This window comes from Ascaphus truei, chromosome 5 (genome assembly GCF_040206685.1).
Source record: "Ascaphus truei isolate aAscTru1 chromosome 5, aAscTru1.hap1, whole genome shotgun sequence".
NCBI lineage: Eukaryota > Metazoa > Chordata > Amphibia > Anura > Ascaphidae > Ascaphus > Ascaphus truei.
The window spans coordinates 184,366,659-184,388,939 of NC_134487.1; the positions used below are offsets into that span (position 1 = coordinate 184,366,659).

At 41.6% G+C, this 22,281-nt stretch overlaps 1 protein-coding gene across 1 annotated transcript in view; it reads left to right on the forward strand.

Annotated features, from left to right (window-relative positions):
- Nucleotides 1-22,281, forward strand: part of KCNU1 (potassium calcium-activated channel subfamily U member 1) — a 244,552-nt gene that overhangs the window by 1,684 nt on the left and 220,587 nt on the right. The window contains exons 3-6 of the mRNA XM_075601398.1: nt 12,526-12,651; nt 18,236-18,297; nt 20,856-20,946; nt 21,759-21,870. Coding sequence (XP_075457513.1) covers nt 12,526-12,651; nt 18,236-18,297; nt 20,856-20,946; nt 21,759-21,870 — 391 coding nt within the window. The remainder of the gene's footprint in view (nt 1-12,525; nt 12,652-18,235; nt 18,298-20,855; nt 20,947-21,758; nt 21,871-22,281) is intronic.

The following is a 22,281-nucleotide window of genomic DNA, read 5'->3' on the forward strand; positions in this document are numbered from 1 at the left end:
ACTACCAGCTGGAGTTCTAGCGAATTGTATTGTATTGTATGTCTTTATTTATATAGCGCCACAAGTGTACTCAACACTTCACAAAGAATACAGTACAGGGAATTATAATAAAAAGCAGGGAAAACTTTAACTTTTGCATGTTATTTTACATGGCCCCTGGCTTATGGTGCTATGTAGCTGCCAGGGACCCCACGGTTTCAGGGGTAACCAGATGGGCTTAACTTTTATTGTATAGCCTGGTTACCCCCTCCCGTCACACCGAGTCTCAATGTCCTTTCTTTTTTTTTTTTAAAGAGGTACAGTACCCGCCGAGTCACTCCTCCATCACTGCTCAATCACAGCCACCTCCCTCACCCTGGCACATTGTACCTCACAGACACACACACACACAGAAATTCTGCAGCTCACACACATACCCAGCATTTCACACACATACCCAGCCTAACAAACACACAGCATTTTACACACATACCCTGCATTTTACACACCCACACACCGAGTGTCACGGAAGACCGGACGATTTACACAGAGATCACAGCACAAGGCAGGGTAAGGGGTTAAATAAGCAGGTTTATTCTAGCAAAAGCCAACAGGAAACATCATGAACAATAAACAGAGTTAAAACACACCCCAAAAATGTCATAAAAAACATAAAATAGCCAGATTCTGCACTTACGGCATTAACCGGGCTATCCTCGCTCACTAGTTGCTCTGGGCTTGACATAAACCCGCTTACCCAGGTCATCTCCCGCAAATCAAGCCTCCTTCATGGCTACAAATTCTTCAGATTACCCCTGACTTGTATTTCCATGTAGTCTCCACTCACCAAAACTACCCACGAGCAACATGGGAAGGGGGAGCCTCAGTTACAGGTCTAGCCGTTTGCTGATCATGACGTCAGTTGATACGGATCGGCACATCGTAGCGCCTACCACCACCTTTGCCAGACAGGATAATTCGGCTCAGAGTCCCACAAGGACAGATAAGATGGCGCCAATTTGGCAGCCACCAAAATGGCTCCAATTCCAATCTGTGGGCTAAATCAGCAGAAGTCCTTTGGTCAAAACCTTCCCAAAAAATCTGACGTTTCCTCCTGACCCTCCAAAGTCCTGCCAAACTAACCGGAAATGGGGGACTACGTGCCTTTTCATGGGAGCCCCCCTCATCAAATATCTAGTATGGGGCAATTGTTCTCAGGGAGAAAGTGGTCTCTGACTTTGCCCTTTATGTTCAACTTTGCCCCTTATGTTCAGCAAGTTGGTACTACAGCCTCACACGTGTTAAAGCATAACATAATACACAGGGCCACTCATTTCAAAGTACAATAAAGATTACCATTTCACATAGTTTTGGAAAATACATTTACAGGCAATTCCAGTGCCTCACAAGAAATCTTGGGTCACGAGCAGTGATCCTGATGGTAGGGACAGCAGGACCGGCTTAACCTTTATTTTAACAGTCCTGCTTCACTTTTCGTCACACCCAGCATCTCATATGCACACATTCCCCCTCCGCAGACCGGAGCTCCCCTCTCCTGGCACATCGCCAGCAGCATGTACAGGATCAGAGTTTGCAGACCTCTTGCAAAGCATGCTGATTATCAGGGCCACAAGTAGGAAACAGGGGGAGTAACTCCTCATGCTATGACCATCCCACCCCTCCACCCCCTGTCATCCTCCCCTTCATGAGGGGTACAGGGGGCTACTTAAGGGAGTTTTGTGGATCTTGGCCCAGGTCTCAAAAGCTACAGTGTTTTATAATGTGGACTTCTCCTGCTTGGGTGACAATTCCAATCCAAGCTGTGAGAGTTGCGGTTTTCTTAACCAGCTCATGCTCTCTCTTCCCCAAAGGTCTCCTCCGAGCTGTCTGCTTAGCATTGCTAATTAACTGCTGGAGCGGTTGTCTTTTCTCAGGTCTCTTCTCTCTTATTAGACCTCCTTTTTTTCTTCCTTGTTAGGCTTAAGAGTTCCCATCAGATAAAACATGATTCCAGAATCAAGGCTAGGAGACAATCAAGACAGTTACATAACGCGGCTCAAAACGTTCATTAGTGTCAAGTGTTTCCAATTCAACTTTGCTATAATGAAGTTCAAGAAGACAGACAAGAACTTGTACTGGGAAAACACAAGCCTAGAAAAGAAGTAGACGTGTTTTTGGATAGATAACCCCTTTTTTGGCACATGATAATTTAAGGCAATATGTGTAATCTCCAGATTTTTTTCTCTGACGATATAACCTGATGCAGTATACAGTATACATATCATTAAAACAGCTGGGAATCTGATGTTTTCAGACAAAATATAATAGGACTGGTGCCTCTTCTTTTGTTAAGCATTATAAGTTATCCCTGCTCCCCAATGAAGGCCTGTGTATTAAACACAAGGGTTACCAAATCATTTCAAACATCAGTACAGCATGTATACAGAATATAGCCATTTATTTGTTTCAGTGCTGCTGTAACATATACACATACACACATACTGTACCACATTGAAGGCAATGCTAAGTCAGTACAATAGATAGTCAGAAACTATACATATGCCTGATTCCCAGAAGCTCTCTCTCACGCACACACATACACACAAAAAGATTCATTTTTCTGATGAACTCTGATACCAACTGCCCCAACCTGTTTATACCCAACTGACTTACTGTTTGCCCAGCAGAACTTAAAAACACATACTCTATGAAGACTACCTAAACGTTATGATACTTTTTCTTCGTGTTGAGAAAGTGAAAGACGGACAGGGGTTAGCTGGCTATGACCTTACCTATTAGCCAGTTTTGCTTTATTGCAATTACATGTAAATTAGCATCTTGAAGCTGTGTAAATGTCACTCCACCATGAAGAATCTCTTATCTACTGGTAGGCTGAGTTAACCAATTTGTTAACAGGTTCATGTGCTCTATTCTTCAAATGTAAATAGCAGAATGGAATGTAATAGATAGATTACCACATAATCTTTTTTTGCCCCTCCCCCCCCCCGCAAAGAAAATAAAGGGACTTTATACAGAAAAGACAGAACACAAGATCTGATATTAAAATAAATACAGTTCCTTCTAGTTCTTTGTCTGTTGCTTTATAAAAACACATTACCATTTTGATGAAATCAAAGACTCCACACAGCACTTCCCAGGCGTGATTGCTGTAGAGAATCATTGCTTTATTCATCTAAATGGATTTAATTCCCAACCCCAGAACTGAGTTTCATGGATATTAAAAAATAAAGAACAAAGTCTGCTTGCATTTTGGTGTTGTGGTGATACAGATCAGTAGTAGGGTGCATTGGCATGAGCAGAAGAGAGAGTTATAGGGATCTAATGTGCAAACATTAGAAGTCACTCAAGAGTTGATAAACAGAGTAGTGCATATTTTGGCCACACTTTGCAAGTGTTAACATGAGCTTGTCTCTCTGACCCCCCTCCAAGGGTGCCAAGTTGGAGTCTGGTAAAGGGTGCCAAGGGTGCCCCCTCCAAGGGTGCCAAGTTGGAGTCTGGTAAAGAATGGCAGAAAGGAAAGAAAGATAATTAACCTGTTTTCTGCCAGAGAGTGTGCAATGCAATGTGTTCCAAGCCATTATGGCAATTTCTGGGTTAGGGATATTGCTACTGTAGGTTAGATGAACTTCATATATTTTATTTTCCTCCTCTGAAAGTAATATAACATTTGAATGGATATGCTGGTATCTTTTATATTTAGGAAGGCATTGCACATAACCTCATCTGCATGGCACCTAAAAATCTTGCAGGACACCTTATGATTGAAGGAGTTTACATTGATGTTTGTTAATGTCCCTTTAATAGTAAATCAAGAACAGATTAATGCCCTGTGGAGTCTTCAGCTAATACAGAAGCAGCACAAAATGTAATCTGTTTTATATATAGATTATGTATCGCAGTGGAGTAAGTGATTGAACGGTGTCATGAACATCATATACAGTAAACTCCGTCATTGCAGGAAAAGTCACAGATTGAGACCATATCTAAAAACAGACACTGTTATCTATTAATGGTACAGGATGCAGATCTAGCCAGCGTTATCACCCTCGTTAACGTGGGTTAATGCAAGAGACAACCCATTACCATTGAAGACAGGACGCGTTACCATTGATTTGAATGGAGCCATGTTATTTTGTGCTTTAAATATACAGATAGCGGTAACTTCTGCTAAAGAGGTATATATTCCCAATACGTATTCCAGTCTGTAAAATATCATGCAGTGTTCATACAGCCGACAGTCACATTCTTCACTTACAAAAGAGCACGTGGTGAGGAGGACTACATACAGTACACAGATATATCAAGGGAAGAAATGCCCTTGTGTCTTGCAAAATAGAGGCTTCCTGGGGCATTTTCATCCTATGTCTCATAATATCAATCTGTAAAGAAACTTTGCTCCACTTTTCCCTCGTGTGTCAGTTTGTGATTTTGAAAGAATCAAGAGGAAGGGCTATGGAGGGGTTAAGTGTACTAAACTAAAAGTCATCATACTCTTTAACCCCTAGTACCATCAGGGTCAGCACTGTTTACCTCCGTGTAAAAAGCCATAGAGGAAATCAGTTTACGTGTTTTAATATACCAGAAGGTATGTTGAAATATCTAAATGATTGGGAGTAGAAATGTGCAAAATGTTTACCCAGTTTGTGAACTAGGCAAAATGTGCCCTTTTTTTCCACAAAAATGATTGCATAAATAGTCGAGCTTCACCAATATTCACCAAGCACTAAAAGTCAAGGTGCATTGACCCATTATAATGTATGCTGCTATTTCCCTACAATTTTACACAATTTGGCAAAACTCTGGTGACAGTTTGTGAAAAAAAAAAAAAAAAAACAATTCCTGTTCGTTTGCAAAAAAATAAAATTTCAAGACACTTTTGAAGACATTCTCTATTTGGGAGTACAGAACATCATATCACCTTATTTATTTATTTATACAATATTTTACCAGGAAGTAATACATTGAGAGTTACCTCTCACTTTATTCCCATTAAGTGTTCTCCAAAAAAAAAAAATATATATATATATATATATATATATATATATATGATGGATGGACACCACCAATAATGGGGACATCATAGTCTCTCCACTAGCTACAAGAAAGTTCCCAGAGCCATGCTTGTTTTTGTGATTAAATGTGCGTTCTGGCAAAAATGTACTTTTGTAACACAGCGCAATACAGTAATATATCCTCAATACAATGTTGCCCTCTGGTGGTTCATAACTTAACTTTCACTCTCATTTTGATTATTGATCACTTAGTAAATCTATTGATAGATGCCTATCCAACCCAATAGAGTGAGAAACTCGGTAACAATGCATCACATTGAATGGGAGTTTTAAATCAGCAGTCTTGTTGCCTGAAATGCTGTATTTTGTATCGACCTTTGCTGTCTTAAATCTGAAACAAGTGATAGCAGAAATATAGATGTAGCCGAGTGAAATTGTATTTATTTATTAATAAAATGTATGAAGTAATACGTTGAAAGTTACCTCTCGTTTTCAAGTATGTCCTGGGCACAGAGTTATGATGACAAATACATGGTTACAAATACATGGTTACATTAAGTGAACAGGGTTATAACGTATATATAAAGACATTGCATTAACAGTTACATTAATTGTTGCCCATGATAACACAATCTAGAAAATCAACACAACCCAGAATATCATATAGTTTCCATAGGATTCAGTAGCCGCGTTGGTGCAGAATAGCATATGATACTATCCTAACACACCATAGGGGACAATAAAATGTGCTATATCTGTACAATCTTACTAGCCTTATACCTGTAGCTCCTTAGAGGGTAATTTGGGAGGGAACTGAAGGAGATCTCTTAATCTTCCACTGAAATGCATTTAGGACTTTAGCAGGGAGATAGTGGAAAAAAGACTGATGCATTGTCCAGCGAAGTATCAGGAAATTGGCCAGTACAGTCTCTTTCTGTATTGGTACAGGGACAGAATTACTGAGAATATACTGTTGCAGACTTATACATTTTAGCATACCAACATCAGTTCTTCATAAATGAATTTATAGCGTGTACAGCGCTTTTGAAACCTGATAGGTTTCTTCTTTACGTATCTTAAATTTGATAGATACAGTACTAACATAACCATTCAAATCTATGGTATAATGTTTTGAAAGCACCGAATAGTTTAATCTAAGAAGAACTCTAATGTTTGTCCACTAAAAAGTATCACAACCTACAATAAATCTACATTTCTCTAGGACCAATACAGATACTATATTAAACCTACAGTATTTACCACCAGATATTCTAATGTAATGATCCATCTGATTGCACATGTTACAATGGAAATACAATATAAACCCCGGCACTTACAGCTCAGCTGCATTGGGCAGGAACTGCATTAGGCAGTGAGGCATTTAAAGTGAGGTTTTTAAGTGATACAGTTAGACTACAGTTTGACTAGAGGTGACTGGGGACTGCTTTTTTCTGCAAACTCTTTAACTCAAGACAACAAATGGTAAGCTATTCAAATCACACTATGATCCCATGCTTGTTAGCCTGCATAGTTTAACCCCCCACCCCTTTACAACTTCTTTCACTGCAGCCTCTCCCAAAACTGACTGCACAAAACACTGAAACCCTGACTTGACCCTAGCATTGCAATGCAGCAAAACACATGACAAGGTACAGGTTCACCCCTGCTGTTTAGTCTGCACACACTCACTCTGCTCATAACAGCTCCATGCAACACTGCCTACCTCTGGCATCATGAACCTGCTATGTCTTCTAACTTTTTTCTTTCTCCTGGCCTCATGGAGATGTTACTCCCTCTATCCACTACAAACTCCTCCATCCTGGCCCGCACCCAACATCACCATACACCCTGGACTACTCAAAAGCCTTTCATTATCTATGGAATGTTGGTGGAGAACTCTAAAAACCAGCACACCAACCACTGCTCACTCTAATGGAAAACACCACAAATTTACAACTTGTAAACAACTACCCAAATTTCTTCTCATACTATTACTCTCTCTAGCAGGTGATATTGAAACTAACCCAGGTCCTCCCATTTCAGCTCTGCCCCATGCCCCTGAGAATTCCACCTTTAAATTCCAAAAAGGGCTATCTGTCGCCCATATAAACATCCGGAGCCTGCTGCCCAAACTAGACGAACTAAGGGCATGGTGCCTCATGCATAAACCCAAAGCCATCGTTCTTACAGAAACATGGCTATCCCCTAAAACCCCTGATGCAAATATCGCCATTCAGGGATACTCCATTTTTAGGAGAGATAGGTCAAAGAGAGGAGGAGGGGTGTTATTTTATATTGCAGACACCTTACAATTTACACTGCTACATTGCCCACCAAGTCCACCCTCTTTTGAAACTCTAGTTGGCAAAATCTGCCTCCCCTTTTCTAAGCCCATCTTGCTTGCTGGCATCTACCGCCCCCCTAAAGCCCCTCTACAATCCTTGACTGATATCACCCAATTTCTTGCCTCCATTTCCTCTCTGAATGAGAAGAGTGAGCTGCTAGTTCTTGGGGATTTCAACTTCAATTGGCTTGACCCTAAAAACCACAAAATCCAGATACAACTCAAGTCACTTAACCTATCGCAACTCATTTCCCAACCGACACGAATAAACCTGAAGTCGCATAACCATTCCTTGCTAGACTGGATTCTCTCCTCAAACCCCAGCAGAATCCAATCCTCTGGCATCCTTCCTGACATTTTCAGTGACCATGCAATAGTGTACTGTGTAAGGAAAATTAAACCGCCCCATTCAAGCCCCAAAGTTCTCCTCACTAGAACATTTAAAAACTTTAACCCACAACAGTTTCTGGATGACCTTACCAACTGCCCATGGCACAGAATCGATTTAATTCCCGACCCTGACTCTGCGCTCGACTATTTCCAATCCGAGTTCTTAAAACTCTGCGATACCCATGCTCCACTACGCAAAATAAGGGTACGGGGGGCCCACCTTCCATGGGTTACACCTGACCTTATAGCACTCTACCAGTTCAGGGATGCCTTGTGGAAAAGCTACAAAGTAACTGGCACTACCAAGGATCTCAATCACTACAGATGCCTGCGGAACGTGTGCACAAGGCAAACAGGGCATGCAAAAGCACAATATTACTCTGACAATCTCCTCCAGAATACATCAAACCCAGCTAATTTCTGGAAGGTTATCAACAATATATTCCAGCCTCCTAACCATCAACAACCAAGTAATATCACTAAGGGGGATATTACTCTGACAAACCCCACTGACATTGCAAATGCATTCAATGATTACTTTGTGGGGTGTGCCACTAACTTATTAGCGAAACGCAGCACAAACCCCAAACCTGAATCTCATCCTGGGAGTACCCCTATAGTCCCACCCCCTCCCAACACTGCCCACAATTTTCAATTTAGCCCAGTATCTGAAGAGGAGATTACACAAGCGCTCCTCAAACTAAAACTAAGCAGCCAATGTGGACCCGACTTACTACAATCTAGGTTCCTACGACTTGGTGCCCCAGCCATTGCCAAACCAATTGCGTCCATAGTCAACTCTATCCTGTCTGCAGGCCATATCCCTAAGACCTGGAAAACTGCCAGAGTTGTCCCAATCTTCAAAAGTGGGGACAAAAACACTGTCTCAAACTACAGGCCAATCTCACTTCTCCCAATTCTATCCAAAGTTATGGAAAAATGTGTCCACTCCCAATTAAGCGATTTCTACACCAAGACAAATTTCCCTAGCCAATTCCAGTCTGGGTTTCGTCCCAAACACTCCACCGTAACTACCCTGCTAAAAGTTTGCAATGAAATCCAGTGTGGAATGGAACGGGGACAACTCACTGGTGCAGTATTCCTAGATTTTGCAAAGGCTTTTGACACAGTTGATCATGCTATCCTGCTTAACAAACTCCAGAGCTCTGGAATAGGGAAACATGCTTTAAACTGGTTTCAGTCCTACCTATCAGGAAGATCCCAACATGTGTCCATCTCAGGCTCTAACTCCAACCCCCTGGATATCACTTGTGGTGTCCCGCAAGGCTCTGTTCTGGGGCCCCTACTCTTCTCAGTGTTCATTAATGATCTTCCCACAGCTTGTAAGGAAGCCTCAATACACATGTATGCAGATGACACAATCCTGTATGCACACTGCCATAGCCTCTCTGACCTTCAACACATACTTCAGTCTGACTTTTTGAGACTCGAAAACTGGATTTCCCAAAACAAACTGTTTTTAAACACTGACAAGACTGTAACAATGGTATTTGGGACCAAGACTAAATTTGTAAAGCTTCCAGTGACTGAGCTCCTGATTAGAACCAACGCTAAAACCACCCTAACACCTGTCACTAGTTTTAAATACCTGGGCTTATGGTTTGACTCCCACTTAACATTCGGGATGCACATTGATACCCTGACAACCAAGACCTATGCCAAACTAGGGGTACTTTACAGGAACAAATCCTCCCTAAGTCTCCTGGTCAGAAAGCGTATTGCACAGCAGATGCTAATGCCAATTATTGACTATGGAGACATAGTATATGGCTCGGCTCCTCAAACCCACCTTAGCAAACTTGACACCCTCTACAATTCAATTTGTCGTTTTGTTCTCCAATGCAACTACAACACACATCACTGCGAAATGCTCAAAGAACTAGATTGGTCATCACTAGAGTCTAGGCGCAAAGTTCACCTTTCCTGTCTCACCCTCAAATACTTTCTGGGCAAGCTACCCAGCTACCTGAACAAGCTCCTCACCCCTACCACATGCAGTACCTATCACCTGAGATCAGACTCCAAAAGACTATTCATGGTCCCAAGACTCAACAAAGTATCCGGACGTTCCTCCTTCTCCTTCCGTGCACCCCAAAACTGGAACAACCTACCAGAGACTCTCATATCCACCACCAGCTTAAGTTCTTTCAAATCTAAGGCTGTCTCACACTTTAATCTGGTCTGTAACTGTTTCATACGCTCATAATATATATTTTCTTTAACTGTGCATGCAATGTCTTGTATATAAATGTATACCTTGTTCATTTATGTAACTGTATTTGTAACCATGTATTATTTGTTTTACTCTGTGCCCAGGACATACTTGAAAACGAGAGGTAACTCTCAATGTATTACTTCCTGGTAAAATATTTTATAAATAAATAAATAAACTTACAATTGCAGCTTACCCCAGTCCAAAGAAATGTCCATAGAGCTTTAAAAGTTCTCTTGATGATTCAAGCGAACATGATGTGAAAAAATCTGCTCCCGGCTGGCACCCCGATGATCCTCCTATAGATGGATAGATAAAGGGAAACAGACCATTGCTCAGTAACGAGCACGAGGTTTAAATTCCAAAGACCATAAAGGTGTCAACTTACAAGAATAATGATGTTATGTTCAATTGAGAGAATCTGTTCTTTGGTCAACGTTTTCTCCTATATTTCACGAATCCCACGTGTAGTTAGTCCTCAGTCAGCCTCATCTACTGGTTCGTCACAGCTTATACCCAAAAGTATTCTCCGTGGATCCCCAGGAATAAAATGACAATAGGAGATAATGGTGCAGACCGCTAGAAAATGTAATATGAATAAAAAACCGCCAAGAGCTTACTTACATAAACTTTGCTGTAAGCTCTTGGCTGTTTTTTATTCATATTACATATTCTAGCGGTCTGCACCATTATCTCCTATTGTCATTTCATTCCTGGGGATCCACGGAGAATACTTTTGGGTGTAAGCTGTGACGAACCAGTAGATGAGGCTGACTGAGGACTAACTACACGTGGGATTCGTGAAATATAGGAGAAAACGTTGACCAAAGAACAGATTCTCTCAATTGAACATAACATCATTATTCTTGTAAGTTGACACCTTTATTGTCTTTGGAATTTAAACCTCGTGCTCGTTACTGAGCAATGGTCTGTTTCCCCTTAGCTATCCATCTATAGGAGGATCATCGGGGTGCCAGCCAGGAGCAGATTTTTTCACATCATGTTCGCTTGAATCATCAAGAGAACATTCAAAGCTCTATGGACATTTCTTTGGACTGGGGTAAGCTGCAATTGTAAGCGCCGGGGTTTATATTGTATTTCCATTGCATTTTGTATGCGAATTTGTGAGTTAATTTGCTAGGTAGAAACCCCACGGCAGCTCCACCAATCACACACAGAGTTTGGTCCTTTTTAATTACATATTATTTCACTTGTGGTAATCACCTTTTTTATGGTCAGAGCGCTGAGTTATAGGGTTTATTAGTTAGCCACTCAAATCCTGATTGCACATGTTGCCACATTTTTGGTAGCCCATTAATATTTAGCCTTCCGTAGGCAGAAAGCCACACTGCACAACAGTTTGGAATAGCCTTTTATAGGACCTTATGCACTACCAGGACTCCTAATATCAAAGGTTAGGAATGCCTGATTTATTTCATACTGCTCTTGTTTTCTTTGATACCTGCTATGTCGCAGCACATTGGGAGCACTCTCATTGGCTGGTTATCCTGTAGCAGTGGAATCTTAGTTCTCTAACACACTTTCTCTATAGACAACCATGATGTCACAAAGGCAGAGTTCTTTTCTGCACTCTTCTCCCTAAGTCAAGTCAGTTGGATGTTTGAGGTTCTACCATGGAAGAGACAAATATTTTTAGTTTAGATCCACATTGTACCCAAGAGCCAAATGCTTTCTTGCTGGCATCAGTCTCTGTGTTTATAGGTGGGATTATTTTCATACTGCTGTGGCGAGCTGCGCAGTTTTTGTTAAGACTATGGTGCACATGGACGAAAAAGGTAGGTGTATTGTTAATGGACAAACCTACCTTAAAAATGAATAAAGTTGGCCTTTTGCTTATCACACCACTTTTCAAGTGGAAGAATCCAGTTCAAGGCATAGGGCCATATCACTTTGGACCATATTTTCCAAGATGTGCTACTTCATTAAAAACCTTCCATGCTGGAAGATGCCTTACTCTGTCCCATTCCCTTGAAAAGGGAAGGGCGATGTTTACTAAGTCATGCCGGAGGATGTCTTATAGTAGCAATGTCTAGTAAATATGCACCTTATCCCAAAGTTAAGACTCAAAATTACAGCTATAATTTCAGTTTCACTGATACACTACTTCATTCTTTCTGTCGTGGTCTACTACTATACCACAAAAAAACGGAAAATCCTCATCTCCTCAAATTAGGCTGCAGATGCTTAATATGCACTCTATAAAATCAATTGGATTGATTTACCATACAAAGAAATTGTACATCTTTGCTGTGTAATTTGAAACTCTGACTGAGCAGACAAAATGAATGTGTTTATATAGTGCGTTTACCCAACATGCTATTGTCCCCGAAGAAACACTAAACCTGCTTTGCATATAGGCAAAGCCCTTTAAATCTCAATTTACAAAGGTTTATACCGTGTGTACAGTATTCTATAAAAATCAAAAAGGGAGATAGTTTAAAACATACAAAATATATCCTTACATCTGATGGGTGCTGGCCAGTGCATGGCTGTTATTAGGGAGTAATAATGAATCTCTATCCTAGGCGTCAAGACTATTCATTGGCTGTTCTCAACTGAGAAGGAAGAAAAAATCAATCAGCTTCAAAACCCAGGTGATATACTTTGTGGAGGTGCTGCTGTCAGCACAGACCTGTGTAGGAAAACTGTTGGTGAGTAATACAGTCTTTGAATAAAGTTGCTTGCATTGCTACTGTACCTTGAATTACATTTGGACTAATCAGAAATACTCTTATTCAATATACTTTGATGACGTCTTCCGTGTTCTAGAGAAAAGATTAGCTCCACTCATTTGATTGGGACTAAAGTTTTCTAATATGTCTTCACAGGGTATTGAATAGGGAGAAAGGGCTCTTACTCAATATGCTACAAAGCTGCTTCCCAGTTCTGGAGAAGATTTAGGTCCATTAAATAAGGTGGAGCGGATCTTTTCTCCAACACTGAGAAGCCGCTGTGAGAGGCCAGAACTCATGGTCCAGATTTGTGGGCACTCTCTACTTTGAGAAATTTCACATGAACACCCCACTGGTGCCAGCCTTATCTTCAGAAAGTACAGTACCAATGGAGTAAAGTTGTGGTGGATATAAGTCCCATGCCATGTCTACCATTCTGATTCTGTGTGAAATGTACCTCTACTGCCCTCTAACCCATTCTAATAACCAGCAAATGGATCCTGCTGTACTTTACCAAGATCATTTTAGGACTAAACCTGGTTGAAAGGAGCAGTCATTTGCTGTCGGTTAAATGTAGGTTATTGACAAATGAGACAAGTATACAGTACGTATTAAAACAAATGTTTTCAATCGTTAATGTCATTATAGTAACTAAATGCTTTGGAGAGTTTTTGCAATGTTTCCTAATCTGTTTTGAATGAGACTGTTGTATATTCTGCGAGATTGTTCAAACATACTCTCTCCCGTTTGATATTTTTATTTAATAAAGGGCAGGTCCACGGATAAGAAAGTCAAACGGTTCAAACTTCGAAGTTCGTTCAGAAGTTGGGCGTCAAACTGTAGAACAAATTCTTCGAATCTGAGCAAATCTCAAGCCAAAATCCAAGAAAAGCTCATCCTCGGATTCGTTTTGTTTGTTTGTTTGTTTGTTTATTATACGTGGCAAATATTTGAGTTTGCAAACAAGAAAACTTTTGTTGAAAGTTCGAGTTTGAAAAAGTTCACCCAAATTTAAAACATGCAATAGAAATTCTATAGCAACCGAGCTCTGGCAAAACTAAAACACTAAGGGGCCTATGCTAGTAGCCTTCAAAACACACTTATCAAGGCTTTTTAGTTGTTATTGGCCAAAAAAAGCTACAGCGATTCAGAAAGCTTCAATAAGCGGCCAGCGAAAATCGCTATTTTTTGATCTCGTCCAAAACATATAGCCAGGTGAGCCACGATAAGGCACTTATCAGCAGGTTTTGAGATTTGTGCAATTCTAGTAGCCTCGATTAGGTTATCGATGCTCTAGAATGGCGATATCCTCCCAAATTCCTCTTGCCAGAAAAGGTTGGCGTGAAGCTGCTGAGAAGCTGGTGAGGCATTTTTCCTGCAACGGATTGATGCCGGGGCTCTCCGGAGCTAATACACATTAATACCAGCACCGGAGACCCCCGGCATGAATCCGATGCAAGAAAAATGCATTTACAGCCCACTTCATTACCTTAGCGGCTAACCGCTAAGGTAATGAAGGGGATAACAACCGGTGCCATGTTTGTTGTGGGTAGCGGTGGTGGGTGAAGGTGGTATTTGGCCTTTGGTGGGTGTTTAGGCCTAGAGGGAGGAGTTAACCCCTTCATTAGCTTAGCGGTTAATACCGCTAAGGTAATGAATGGGTTAACCCCTCCTGCTACCCACCTGGTAGGTATAAACACCCAGCAAGAACCAAACTCCAAACCCACCTTGGCAAACTTGATCCCCTCTAGAATTCAATATGCAGTTTTGTTCTCCAATGCAACTACAACACACATCACTGCGAAATGCTCAAAGAACTAGATTGGTCATCACTTGAGTCTAGGCGCAAAGTTAATCTTTCCAGTCTTACCTTCAAATACTTTTTGGGCAAGCTACCCGTCTATCTGAACAAGCTCCTCACCCCTACCACATGAAGAACTTATCATCTGAGATCTGACTCCAAAAGACTTTTCATGGTCCCAAGGTTCAACAAAGTATCCGTCCGCTCATCCTTCTATTACCGTGCAAACCAAAACTGGAATAATCTACGGGATACACTCACAGCCGCCACTAGTCGTCTTTCAAAACTAAAGCTGTCTCACATTTTAATCTGGTCTGTAACTGTTACATACGCCTATAATATATATTATCTCTAACTGTGCATGCTATGTCAGTCTCCCTTGGAGATGACGTCACATCCTTTAAAAAATAAAAATAAAAGCCAGTCACATGATACAGCGTCCAATCGGATTGGAGCTGTACCATCTGACCCTATAATGTAATGTCACAGGCCCTATATGTGAGGATCCGGGGGTCGCGGCGGCCGGTCTCGGTGATTGGGATACTCCCTCCTCGTTCCCGTCGGGCGCTTGCTGAGCCGCAGGCGGCTCGAGCTATGATGGCTGCTGCTGTGCACGGGCGCGCGCCCTTCTCTGTTACAGAGCACGCACCAGATCTGTTTAATTTATTCACTGCTCCTGCAGTGAGGCCCCGCCCCCAACACACACACAAAGTTCAATCAGGCTCAAAGACTGCTCACCTGTATTCTTCTTTAGGCAGCCTATCCAGGACAGCTCCATGCACTCCTCCAGGCCCGCCCCCTCTTCCTAGTGGTCAGCTGCACTTTATATTGCCTGTCCTGCCACTCATTCATTGCTCGACATAGTCTCCACTGCGGAGGTCTACTCTGGCACTTTCTCTATTTACACAGGACTCAACTTGGCTTGGCAGACGTCAACTCCTGGCTCTCTAACTCTGCTTGGACTCCGACCTTCCGGAACTCTCCAGTCCCCGACCTTGGCAACGGCAACAACTATGGAAGCTTCTTAACCGGTACCGGCATGTATTGCTAGCAAATACCACCTGGCCTGGCAACACCTAAAACACCACACTCTGGACACGCTCCTTTTGCTGCGGGTGCGTGTTCCTTTATGTCCCCACCTCAGTATAAGGGACGGGTCTGGTCTGCGGGCAGCACCGGCGTAACACTATATAAGGCACGTTCCGTCTCATTTTAGCTCAAGAAGACGACAAGGCAACTTCCGTTGCTGGATTTAAAATGGAGTTGTATTGTACACGAAGAAAGACAATTAAAGAAAAGAAGAAAAGAATGAAAGAGAAAGATAGAAGAAGGTGAAAGAAGATGAAAGAGAGAAGATTTTTTTACCTGATACTGATTTTCAAGGAGGACGCAGTGGGATTGCAGTGGATTATGTCGCGGGTTGGGAGCTTCCTGATATGCGGGATGAAGACTTCTAAAGGTAAGATACATATTGAATTTATGTAATTGTCTTTTTTCAGTTTTTTTGATTGTATTTATTTATTTTTATGTTTTAGTTGCCTGTTGACTGCTAATGTATTTATCTGTGCCACTTTAAGGTAAAGATAAATATAGTGACAGGCAATGCTTCTTTTTTGCAAATGCTTGTTTACAATTGATTTTTTCTATTTCTGTTTATTGTTTTGACTAAATTGTTAGGTATTTGGATGGCTTGTTTTTATTACATTTTAGGATTGGTTAGCGGTTTTATTTCTTGAATTGTTTTGTTGGTTTATTTAATTGTATTCTACTATTTTGGGATAACATTGTTTTTATTATTTTACGGTTTTGGTGTTAGACTAATTTTATTGATGTGTAGTTGAGGATTTGTAGTTCTTTTATTGTTGTGGTTTATAGGTGCATGTGTATTTCTTTAATTGTCTTTTTTTCAGCTAGTTGATTTTTTTATAGGTTGGCCATTGACTGCTGCCTATATGTGGCTTATCCTGCCCATATTATATGGGTATGATGTACCACCGTGTCAATCAATGGATAGAGGGTAGAGAGGCCCTTGGGTGGTTGGTCAGGCCTCCCGGGTGGGTAGCGAGGGAGGGTGGGTTAAACCCTTAATTACTATAGAGGTTACTAATCGCTAAAGTGATTAAGGGGTTAGGGGCCATTAGATTGTTTTGTTTCTTGTACTCTTGCTGCCAACGGAGGAGATGGACCTGGAGTATGGTGATGACGATGCCCCTCATCGTGGCAGGGGTAAGTGCAAGTTTTACAAACTTTATTTATGCTGGCTGGCTAATGTTTGATTTAGAATGGGCAAATGAGCTATTATCCATATCTGGATAATAGTAATTTTGCCCACTACTGTACTGTATCTGTTGGGGGGGGGGGGGTGTTTAGGCCTTCTGAGGGGGGGGGGGGTTAGCGGGACTGGTTAACCCCTTCATTACCATAGCGGTTTCCATCGCTATGGTGGTGAAGGGGTTAACTCTTCCCGCAACCTTCCTGGCATGCCTAACCACCCACCCTGGGGCTACTAACCCCTTCATCCACCCTCCTCTGCCCCCAATAAACAGACTATTGAAGTTGAACCCCTTCATTGCCTTAGCGACTAACCGCTAAAGTAATGAAGCTGTTTTAATAAAAAAAATGTAATAGTAGTGTACGTGAGCAGGGGGTCGTTTATTTAAGGTCCGGGATACAGGCCCCATTATTCCCGAGATACAGGGCCCGTTATGGGGTGCTGGCATCTCCTATGCATTTAAATGTCCTGGTCACGTGACACGGGACATTTAAATGCATAGGAGATACCAGCACCCCATAACGGGGCCTGTATCTCGGTAAGCAGGGCGTCCCCAGTCCTGGAATCCATGCAGTTCTGCTCCGGAGACTCCCTGCTCACGAACACTAGTATTACATTTTGTATTAAAACCCTGCAATCGCTGGTGCGATATGCGCAGGGAGAGGTGGCTCTCTCTGTGCAGCTCTCTATGCTGGCCCGCCCATATTGCTGCCGATCCACGGACAAGACCTTTTGAGAGAGGCGAATATCACATCGGTGTTCCTCGCCAGTTTTGGTCATTTAGCTATCGCCGGTCTTCAGAGTCTTTCTGATACCGCGTAAACTACACTGACAAAACTGGCGGTGTAAGAGGCCCAGCGAGACATGTTATGAAGGCTACTAGCATACTGTAGGCCCCTAAATATTTTAAAAACCAAAACACCAGTGAAAGTGCCCACCCTACGTTTTGTTTTGCTAATGATGGCTGCATAATTAGTTTAAAAAGATCATGTGAAAGAACAATAATTACCAGATAACAATAAAACGGATCCAAAGGAAATAGAAACAAATAGAAACTGACTCAATGAAAAATTGTACTTTCCAGGAGATTTAATCTTTCTGAGTAAACGGACGTACTATAGTAACAAATGAGTGTGAGGGATATGCCTTTTATTGGACCAACATGTTGTCCCAAGCAGATTACATTGATACATTTTATTTAAATTAAAAAAAAAAACATTTTGTGGGGCATGCTATGTGGGACAACGTCTTGAACATATTTCAGGACCAAGGAAAATTTAGTTTTTTTTTATTACGGTCTTCGTTAAAAACAGTTTTACATTATCTGAGCTGTGTAGCTACACTACGTAATTATTTATGTTCATGTTCACATTCAATAAGCTGCTATTGTAAGATATTGTATTAGTTATAACCCTTTTATTGTCTGTCAATATTATCAATGGTATTCCTCATTAGCTATAAATACACCATGATATTTTCTCCTTTGCTAGGTCATTTTGGTGTTCCTGGTCAACATCGCAACTGTAATCATGTACTTTATTATGACAGCTAAGTGAGTATTAAACTGTTCTCTCACTGTTTCACTTTTTAGAATTGAGTGCATTAACAATTACAATATACACAATATATATTGTACATTTACATTGTACATTTACATTTGTAGCCCTTTTTCACCTTCCTAAGGGACTACTGGTCGCTGTATAACACCTGCAGCTCCAGGAGATCTGAGCCTCCGCTAGCTGGGAGCCTGGGGTAACACTTACATATTTACATAGCGCAGCGCCTCCACCTGCGATGGCTCCCACCAAAGGGGGAGTGGTTCCTCGCAGGACCATCAATAAACACATACACAGTATAGATAATAACTAATACTTTACTAACGTACATAGAAAACATAACACAACATAACCTTATACTATAACTGTATAACCTTACACACAATATCGGTGTTTCCACCCAGTGTCCGGTAATCCCCCACCCAATGTCCCGCACTCCTGCAGAGATCATGGGTGACTGCGCAGTCACAGTTAAGCTAAGGGCCCGGTGGTGCACTTATAATTCAGAGTTACCTGCCGAGCACTCCAGTGCTCGGGCCTGCAACGATCTTCACAAAGGGTCAGACGTGCGATGCATCCGTCTGATCCTATCCTTGGATATATTCTCCGTGGACCCCAACGTGGGTCCGAACTCTGTCACTGGAACTGCAGCAGCCGCTGAGTCCCTAACTATCTAAGTGACACACGCAATACTATAGGCCGTCCCTATAGTACAGCAACCTGTAGTGGCTTTGGGGAAACTCCTAGGGGCCTACAGGGGGGAATGACCTGTCCCACTCCCCTAACTAACTAAGTCCCAATCCTAACTCTAACTAGCTTCGCAGGAACAACCTGCAGCAACAACATGCAGCACTAACACACCGCACACGCAGTCAACCTGCAGACAGCAACACACGCAGTCAACCTGCAGACCGCAACACACACAGTCAACCTGCAGACAGCAACACACTGTATACACTGTGCTTACTTGTCAGCGCTCACTGCACTACCAGCCGTGATCCACTGACAAGCCTGCACCCTCTCACACCTAAGGGCAAGCTCCCTATCTCGGGCCGTCCCTTATCAATTACCCCCTACCCTAACAGGGATTGGGGCCTGCCTGGGACTTGGGGATCCTTACCTGGTGCAGGAGCCACTCGCTCCCTGCACCCTTCCTTCCCCTTCCTGCTCCCAGCTCCAACTGCCGTTCCACAGCGCGCGAAATGTATCTTATCCTGGCTGTCTGGGAATCCTCCAGCCCTATTGGCTCCTATCAGGCACCTGGTGCCTGTCTCCCTATGCCTCCTGGGAGTTGTAGTCCCAAGGAGGCTGCTATACCATTGGGGCCGCGTGCGCACTTGCCCTGCGCATGCGCGAACGCCTAATGGCCGCCGCAACCTTTCCCTCTGCTTCCCTACCCTCGCGCGACTTCTCTGGGGCCTTCCCTGCTTCTGCCTGTCACTGCGCATGCGCGAACTAACGCGCAATGGCGGCGCCCTGTTCCGCGAGCCGCCCGGACCTCGGCAACGCGACCGCGGCCCTAACAACGGGCCGCTCGCGTCCCCGGCAACTTGCCGCCTCAGGGAACAGCGCACGGCTCCCTGCAATAGCCCCCACCCTCGCGTTCTGCCGGCGGGTCCGTCAATAGCGACGGCGGCACCCGCGATCACTCGGCCCTCATGAAGGGGGCTGTCAGAGGGGAAAAACAGACCGGGGCTACACATTATATATTAACACTACACACTATACATTATCCACAGTGGAGGACTTACCTTTTTGCTGCCCATAGGCTCAGGGGCGGCCCTCCTCTTCCGCAGCGTAGCGATGTCATGGCGTCATGTAACAGCAAAATCTGTCTCAATACATTTGCTTTATACATTAATATACATTTACAATATATACATTTAAATTATGTCTTCATAAATGTATACATGATAAAAGGAACAAAGGGCACAATGGATTTAAGTGCCCTTTGTATACTACACTGAATATTTACTGTACACTACATATTTACCCCATATATTTTACATTTACACTACACATGTACACTATACATTTACCCTATCATTTTATATATTTTAAATTTTCCTAATGAACTGTACCTTTATTAAATATCTTTTTTTTTTTTTTAGATTATACTTACCCCTGAACCCTGAATATCAGGTTACACTGGCTGCTGACTTCCTGTGCTACTGTTTATGCCCACTTACGCACAAAGCAGCCACACAGTGGATACAGATGTAGGAATAGTTAAATAAGTAGACAAAAGAGAAGTGATTTGTTCTTTGCCATCAGTCATATTGGCACTTCACCATTGTGCCACTGGAATGGACAAATGCAAATTGATATAAGTAGAGGCTTTTACTGGCTTGATCACAAGGCGATACCCATGAGCCCATGAACTTTATGATAACAGGGATGGTCACAAATGTAAATTAAAATAGGAGCAGCTACTGTATAACTTGGCAATAGTGATATGTTCATTCTCTGTTGAGTCTACATAAGAATGAAGATCGATGCTGTAAATGTGAAGGGATTTGTTATACAGTATGTACAGTACTATATCTTTCTCTAGCCCTTTGGAGGTCTGCGACATTACTGCAAAAGGCACCATTGTGGTTGACATGGTGCTTAACACGTTCTTCATCTTTTACTTTGGACTACGGGTAAGATCCTAAGAACCTCACTCCTCTATCTGATATTACCCTCCTTTTCTGCCTTTACTTCTACGTGCAAATTGTAAACAGTCACTTCTTCTTGGAGTGTAATTATAATTAGAGATGAGCGAGCTTGGATTTTTTGGAATCCAACACCCCAAAACTTAGCAAACAGCTCCAAATTAAACAATAGCATTGTACACAATTTTACTTGGGTTGCCAAAGAACGGGGTGTTGGATTCCATAAATGCAAACTCTTTCATTATAATGCCATCATTATCCAAACAGCTAATACTGTAGGACAAATACTCCCTTTTAAAAATCAAAATATGAGCTTTTTGGTGCTGACTTTTAACATTCTAAGAAATATGTATTTAGTTATATTAATCTTGTATGCTGTATAACAAAAAGGAATTGTGAATACAGCCTAAAACAAAGAAATGCATAATAACATTAACATTTGCCATAAATTCCCATATTTCTCTGTTCATACACACTTATCATATACCCTTTTTTCATACACTGCTGATTTTAAATGAGGTTCTGAAAGAAAGCCATATCTTTGCAAAATGTTTTTTTTATTGCAGTACAAAGAAGCTCGAGAATGTAATAACGAATTTCTAGTGTTCTATGTATCTCTAAAATTGATTGGACATCTCAAAATTAATTTTGTATTGATTGCTTTTCGGTGAAATGTTTTATCATTAAATAACCAAAATCAATATAAATCTTAATTAGTAAAAAAAAAATGCAACGTCTACACTTCATGCATAAGTTATGTGCTGTATGATATGTATGATAATATACTTTATGTCTCATAGTTTATTGCAGCCAGCGACAAGCTGAAATTTTGGCTGGAGCTGAATTCAATTGTGGATTTCTTTACTATTCCGCCCATTTTTGTTGCAGTCTATTTAGGGAGGAATTGGCTTGGTAGGTTTTATGGAGCTATTATTTCAATGTTCACATTCTGTTTTATGCCATACTTTATTTGCAGAGAGGATCAGCCTTTTCACATACCAATAAATTGTATTCTTAAATCATTTTGTAGTTAGGTGATTTCATCCCATATTTTGAGTGGACAGCGCCAGAAGGTGCCTTATGGAATATCACCGCTTAATAAATATGGCCCTATGTTGAAATTTGGTACTATTTAAAAATAATTGAAAAAATATTGCACTAAATGGCCTAAAGTCATCAAATGCCATAAAAACAGAGGTAATATCGCAGTCCTTTAAAAAAAAAAAAAAAATACACAAACACACACACACATATATATATATATATATATATATATATATATATATATATATATATATATATATATATATATATATATATATA